The sequence below is a fragment of the Pundamilia nyererei genome, unplaced genomic scaffold (genome assembly GCF_000239375.1).
Source record: "Pundamilia nyererei isolate P.nyererei 1_Seehausen unplaced genomic scaffold, PunNye1.0 scaffold00064, whole genome shotgun sequence".
Lineage (NCBI taxonomy): Eukaryota > Metazoa > Chordata > Actinopteri > Cichliformes > Cichlidae > Pundamilia > Pundamilia nyererei.
In genome coordinates, this window is record NW_005187465.1 from 2,089,681 (window position 1) to 2,096,875 (window position 7,195).

Sequence of the window (7,195 nt, forward strand, 5' to 3'; positions counted from 1 at the left end):
GTTTAAGATATTGTTAGTGGTTCCACGGATTTAAAATAAAATGTAGTTTTTAAAGTTTCGTCACTATTAAAAGTGCATTATACTAAGCGCCTCGAACAATTAGGAGGAAATTCAGGTGAACAGGTTAGCGCAATTACTTTTAGCTAGCATAGTATTATTTGTGAGTTTATATAATTCTTCTATGTCCTAAATTTATATTTCAGATTCATAAAATGTTGATAAATTTCACACATTAAGCAAGAAATCCTCTTTGCAGGCAGTGCAAGGTTCAGAGTAGGCAATTGAAAGAAACGGAAGTCTGAAATGTTATAAACCACAACTGGCAGCATGATGTCTGAAAATAAAATGTGTGAATGGTCTAAGTATCTGCAAAAAACTAGTTCCTTTTCGTTTATGACTTGCACAAGTGTTTTTAATCAGAGATGTATGCCACTGGGTTAAAAAAAAATAGGGTGGCACAGGGGGCTCCAGGAAATCCAGATATTTAATCAGAAATAAAGTTATCATAGAAAAGAATTATTTTCAGATTCATGCGCAGGGGTTCTGTACAAGACTTTAAATATAACTCTGCGGTGGACAGTTGTTTTGAAGTGGAAAAAAGCATTCAGACTTTTTACTTTTGTAAAAATTACAACCTTACGTGGTAGCCTAACAGTACTGTTTGTATAATCAAACATTAAAATACCTGAAGTACATATATAGTACAGGTATTACCTCAAATAGTACCTGTGCTAATTATGTAGAATGGCAATTTTCAGACTCATACATATTATTATTATTATACATATTGTCATAATTATACATTCATGTGTATGTCTCTTTAATAATTTTAATTACTTATATGTTGCTGAATAGCTTGCTCTAATAAAATGCAATTTATCTGCAACACAAGAAAAACCTAAAGCCTTCAAATAAATGGTGTTGAGTACATTGTATCCAAAATATAGTGGTGCAAAAGCACCACACATACATAACATAAAATACAAATACATTAAACCTGTGCTCAGAGATTTAATATCAAAGTGTAAAATGAGTTTGATGTCCCTGTATTCATTACTGTTTTAAAAACAAATCAGATGTTGCAACTGGTACAGAATAAACCCTAAAGCAACTAAACTTATTTGATATGCATTTGTGCAGTTTACAGTAAGGGGATATTGGCAGCACTGCTCTACTGCACTGCAGTGTCCACTTATGCTCGTTTTCTTGCTGCACGAGAAGAGGGAGTAAGGTCTTTACAGAAGACATGGAGGGCTGACATATGCTGGCCTTCGTAGCTCCACAACCTTGTTTTATTAATTTTTAGAGTATCGGTGGATTTTCAGATTCATGCAGCAAATAACTGGTATCTTATGTAATCCAGAAAAAGTAAAATTCATCACGTTGTCGAAAAAGTACTGTCGTGGTCAGAGAAAGCAAGCAGAAGGTTCAGTCGATAAAAAACAACAACACAGCAACATTCTGTATATTATCATATAAATTTTCTTGGTCATATTGACTTGGTTGTCTCCAGACAAATCCCATAGGCCATGACTTACAGCAAGATTAAATGAGTCATGTGGCCATGTAAATGTCAACACAGAAGAAAATGATATGACATTTTACAGGAATCAAACCTATAACAAGCTACCCACCTGAGCACCAAAAAACGATGAAGATCAGTTCTGCCCTGTCTGATTGTCAACATTTCTTTTGTGCTTTTTGTGTTTGTTTTTTTTTCACCAGAGGGTCACAGCTACAAGTTAAATAGTTATTTTTTGACCCACGGCAATATAGTTTCTCTGATACACAACTCTTTCTCAACTAATTCTGGTCACAGTGTGTGAGAAGGCAGCAGAACACAAAGTCGTCACCCACTCCCCTCTCTGCCAAAGAGGGGCCCGCAGACACAGTTTAATGAGGCACCCTCTCGTGACATAAAACCTGATTCATCGGCAACCATCAACAAATCAAACAGCCATCTGCATTCCTCGCAGCACCTCTACATTTTGGGTTAACAAGTATATTGCTGAGGATAATGCAGCAAAGTCCCACCCAAACTGTAACACATTTTTCTGTAATCTCCACACAAACTGTACATTCCCGTTCCTGAGCAGTGTGTTTGAATACATTTGCCTTCATTTATGCGCTTCTTTTTTGTTTTTTCTTTTTTTTTTGCATGATGTCTTTTGATGGAAGCCACTTTTTGTTCAGCAGTTCAAGATAAGAGAGCCAAAGAGCAAATCCTTCAATCTTGCATTAGCATTTCCCTCCAGTTGAAACTGTGATTGGGCCCGTGTGTCAGAGGCAGAATCGGTGGGTCGACCAGCTGCCACACCCCAGTCTCTCCCATTTCTTCGCAACTGCAAAATCCCAAGTAAGGAATCTGGACAAAAGAAGACACAGATGTGCATGTTGTCCAAAAAAAGCATTGGGAAAGGGAGAAGTTACAAAGGAAATCAAAGAAGCGCCGAAACTGAAACGCTACACTAACCTTTCGGACAACTTGGACAAAGTCCTTGGAGTTTTGGGGGTTGAGGCCTTGTATCTGGCGAGTGCAGGCCTCCAGGGAGGAAGCATGGGCCACAAACAGGACCGTGTTTCCTGTGTGAAAGAGGTAGAGAACATAGAGTCACATTCCTCAGATACCATAAGCTTTCTGTCCCAAACTAAGCCATTGATGATGTTTAGTTTCATGGATACGCGTGTTTTACGAGCTAAAAAGTCTAGCTAAGAAGTTTAAAAGTACAACACTGAAAACTACAGTTTTATCTACATAAAGTGGCTGTTTTAACCTGTGAATGTTGGCAACATTTAATGCTTACTAAGCAATTACTTAAAAATCCTGGATACATGTTAATTATTATACTTTACCCAAGTTTTTGCACTCAGTCAGGATCTCTCGGGTCACCTGGAAGCTCCTGCTGATGTAGGTGTCATAGGACTCTGAAACTGTCAATTTACTAATGGGAATATGAGGTCTAGGAGAAAAACGAAATAGATACTAGGGGTGAAGTAGATTGTAGGATCAGAGAAAACAGCACAACCTCCATAGTGTTAGTGTTGCTGTGTACCTATATGTTGTGTCCACACTCAGATTAGCAGCAGCCAGCTCAGCTGGAGGGATCCAGGAAGGTAAACATGTACCTGAAACCCACTTGGTCCATTCAAACAATCCTGGCTCCACACGGATTTTTGTCTTTCCGTCCTGCTGGAGACCTGGCAGAGAGTTGAACTGAGACTTACTCTTTTTGGAGTAAAATGTAAAGGAAATGTATAAATATGTGCAAACGAGGTAACCTTTAAAAAGGATTTGCCTTTTTAAAGCAGACATATTGATGTGTCTAAATACTACGAAGGTCCCGTTACACTTTATAAAATGGACCTAGAAAAGCCTCACTGTGATAAGACCTGAACTAAAGATTTATGACTCAAAGCTAACATTGAAAATATCACACAGTAGAAAGAAGCTGAGTAGGTGCTGGTGTCAGTACACTGACGCCTGTGAAGATGAGGGCCTACCTTGAAGAATGTGCTGAGTAGTCTGAATGCATCGAAGAGAAGGAGAGCAGTAAACAAAGTCTATTGTTGTATGGCTTTCTAACAGGGCTTCCCCTGAGATAGGACAAAATACAGTGTGATTCCACAGGCAAGAATGTCATGCAGTATGGGAAATAAAAAATTTCAGTCTTAAAAAGCTCAATTCTTCAGAATCTCAGATAGCTTTACACTGGTAAATGATATAAAAGTAAAATATACCAACCAACAAGACGGGCCTGTGTGGCGCCAAAGACAGTAATTGGGCAATCCTTATCAAAGTCCCGGTGCCCACCACTTCGAGCTGGGAGACTGGTTGGCATGTTGAGATTAGAGCGAATGTATCTGCCTGCACAACACAAATAAAATATAACAAATCAAGTTAAACGTATTTAATGCCATACTGATGTGTAAAAAACATGGTCATCCCCCTATTAAACCCTTACCTTTGGAGTCAAAGCACTGAGTGACCCAGTGTTTGCCAAACACCACATCCATCCTCTCTCCATGGCGACACACAAACAGCCTCATCTTGGACAGGGAGGGCTGACTAGCTGGTCTTGACACCTACGATAAGAATTGTTTGAAACTGTGAGTCATTAAAGACAACATGCACTAATCTGGAGCCTCTGCTAGGAGCCCACGCAGTAATTATTGTTACAGGACAACAGTGAGGTTTGTGGTGTTTTTTTGTTTTTGTTTTTTTACTTTAACACGGGCTGTACCTGCATAGGAAGACAGAGGCCTGGAAGGCTGGGAGGATCCACAAGACTGTCAAGTAAACTGTCATTTTGCTGTCCATCAAAAAATAGCCCACCAACAGTGCTGCTAGAGTTCGATGGAGAGGCACAGTTAAGAAAGGAGAAAGACCTAGAGAATGAAACAAAAAACAAAACACAAATGATTTAAATTGTTAATAGTTTTAAAAAGGGCACAGCAACCCTGTTTCCCTTCCTTACCCATGGACGACCCATGTATCAGACTCATCGGCACGGTTGACGTAGTTCTCAGGCAGGAGGCCGGACAGCCCCGTACTCAGCGAACTGCCAAACACCCAGCCTTCGCTAGCGGTGCTCTGCTCCATCGGAGACATGAAAATAAAGTCTCCTTGCAACAGCTCCAGCTCGTCATCGTTCTGAGGCATGTACGGGTACATGACTTGCAGTGTCTGCGGGGGGCCAGATGATTAAGAGCAATTAAGACGGCAGCAATTTCAAGTGCCCGAGCTACAACTGAGGAGCGGAAACATGCTTGTTAAGAGATGGCACTAAATGAGAGTGTACCTCGTGATTAGCAAACCGAATATCCCTGGAGAAGAGCACGGCCAGCCAGTCACACCCTGCAGACACGTCAACATTTTTGGCTAGCTTCTCCAAAGCCGGAAGGCTACTGGCTTGAAAGTGGTAAGCCAACGTGACATGAAGCTGTTTCTTATGGGGCTCAACATGAACATCTGGATTAAGGATAAAAAAGAACAGCATATACACACCAGTTATCCACAATAATAAAAGCACTGGCAGGTAAAGTAATTAACACTACAGATCGTGTCACAGTGGTATATTTTTGTGGGAAAACCTGGATCCTGGCCTTCAGCATCTTTCCAAAGCCTACAAGTACCCCCAATTCAGCCCAACCATATTAAGCCTAACTCTAATATGTGCCTTTTCCATGCAAAAGTTAAGGGTTTCTTGGGATGCACCAGTTGAAAATATAGAAAATACTAGTACCACTTCTGACCTTTAACCTTGACGATAGCATACAGCCTATCTCTCATGTTACTATTAGCTAGCCTGGCTCTGTACCATGATACAGTTCCATGGTTGTAGTTTTTCGTCAATGGCTACATGATGGACTCTCTTAACCAGGCAAAGGAACTTCCAGGATATGGTATCAACTAGCGAACCAAGCCCCAAATAATAATACATTAAGCAGTTCTGCCCAAATAATTCTAATACATGGGATAAGCAAGAGAGAATTGTATTGATCCTTTCATAAAACTCTTAGTCAGAAAGCAATTAGGCATGCAAATGTCTGTCTACTCCTTTGAACTAAATCATTGCTGTAGAGAGCCTGGGAGCATTAGTATCCAACACTGCGTCTGCAAGACAGCGTTCATGTATAACCTCTTAACCAAAGGGAAAAAGAGGACTTGAACCTGCTTTTGATGCGGCTTCAGTGGCAAAGTCAGCAGCAAAACTCTTCAGAACTTCTGCCATCTGTTCCTCCACGAAGAGACCAATGAAGGTTGAGGAGACGTAGAGCTCCAGGGGGAGGGGCATAGGTATGCGACCTTTCCACTTGGCTATGGTGGTCTGGAGAGCATCGGACAGAGCCTCCACCTTCGCATCAGTACACTGAGTGTAAAGGAGATAACAACACAGGAAACTCAGTGATATACTGAACACTCTGTCATTGCTAGTGATCTCAAAAACAATCTGTACATGGGCAAATATAGAGTTTAGTGCAAACACTGGTTTAGATCCTTTTTCATTACACAGGACTATCAATAGAAAACTTTGGCAACTAGAAGAACAAAGAAGGCCTGTCACAGATGTCGTTCCCTGATCTCTCAGATCAACAGTGATAACTCCTGTATTAAAAAAAAACCTGCTTCAGATTCCAATATTATCAGTCATTTTTGTTCTATATCAATTCACTCTTTTAGTCCTTGTGAAAATAGCTGTTTCTCAAGTTTATGCTCTCTTGTCTGGCAATAACCTTTGTGAACAATTACAGTCTGGCAGCTGACTCCGGTCTATCAACCATCCCCAACCACTTTGATCTGTGTGCAGCATTTGACTATATATCCATAACATCCTTCTAGACAGACTAGCCTGTATTGGAATCGCAGACGCGCCCTTAAACTAGTTTAAATCCCATCTCTTGGCTCTCGGTCACACTCGTGTAAAATCCCACCCATTTCCAGTTATTGCCAGTGCTCCCCAGGGATCTGTTCTGGGTCCTTTTCTATTCATTACTTATTTATTTCCACTGAATATATTTTCTGTAAGTTTAATCAACTTTTTAATATAAGCTTCGACTGTTATCCTGATGACATCCAGCTCTACCTGTCTACCAAACCTAACACCACTCTCCCACTTGTGACACCTCCAGGAAATCTGCTTTGCTTGCAACTCTGACTTTCTCCTGACTGGCCCCAAAGGTCTTCTTCTCACAGTCCCTTTGACTACCATGATGTTTACAGTAGAGTTTTCAGTTGCTCAGCTCCGCACCTTGACATCTGTGACACTCACCACTTTCAAATCCTGTCTCACGATGCACGTCTATGCATGCAAGGCTTTGAACTGGGAGAAATTGGGCTGAAATTCTACACATAGACGTAATGCTTTAACAAAGAGGAACTTGGGTCATAAGTTCGCTAACAACTGAGGGACAGATTTTAAATTTGAAGACCACAAAGAGGTTACAGGAGGTTAACCAATCCAGCAAACTCAAATCTAACATGTTGTATTTGCAAGCACTTCTTTCAGTTCTAAACTGTTCACTGCGTTCTCTGCAGCAAGCTTCACGCGGAAATGTGACAGCATATATTAAATGTTTACTGTACATGTGCAGAAACTGAAAACAACTTCCTCTGGGTGAGCACAAATAATTTAAATACACACACACACACACACACACACACACACACACACACACACACACACACACACACACA

General features: G+C 40.6%; 1 protein-coding gene across 1 annotated transcript in view; it reads right to left on the bottom strand.

Annotated features, from left to right (window-relative positions):
* Window positions 1–815: 815 nt before the first annotated feature.
* ubash3ba (ubiquitin associated and SH3 domain containing Ba) overlaps window positions 816–7,195 on the bottom strand; it is a 20,564-nt gene continuing 14,184 nt past the window's right edge. Inside the window, exons 4-14 of the mRNA XM_005735519.2 lie at window positions 5,672–5,870; window positions 4,800–4,969; window positions 4,476–4,684; window positions 4,242–4,386; window positions 3,963–4,083; window positions 3,743–3,865; window positions 3,502–3,594; window positions 3,054–3,198; window positions 2,854–2,960; window positions 2,474–2,583; window positions 816–2,365 (exon numbers count right to left, since the gene is read on the bottom strand). Of these exons, the coding sequence (XP_005735576.1) occupies window positions 2,228–2,365; window positions 2,474–2,583; window positions 2,854–2,960; window positions 3,054–3,198; window positions 3,502–3,594; window positions 3,743–3,865; window positions 3,963–4,083; window positions 4,242–4,386; window positions 4,476–4,684; window positions 4,800–4,969; window positions 5,672–5,870 (1,560 nt within the window). The 3' untranslated portion in view covers window positions 816–2,227. The remainder of the gene's footprint in view (window positions 2,366–2,473; window positions 2,584–2,853; window positions 2,961–3,053; window positions 3,199–3,501; window positions 3,595–3,742; window positions 3,866–3,962; window positions 4,084–4,241; window positions 4,387–4,475; window positions 4,685–4,799; window positions 4,970–5,671; window positions 5,871–7,195) is intronic.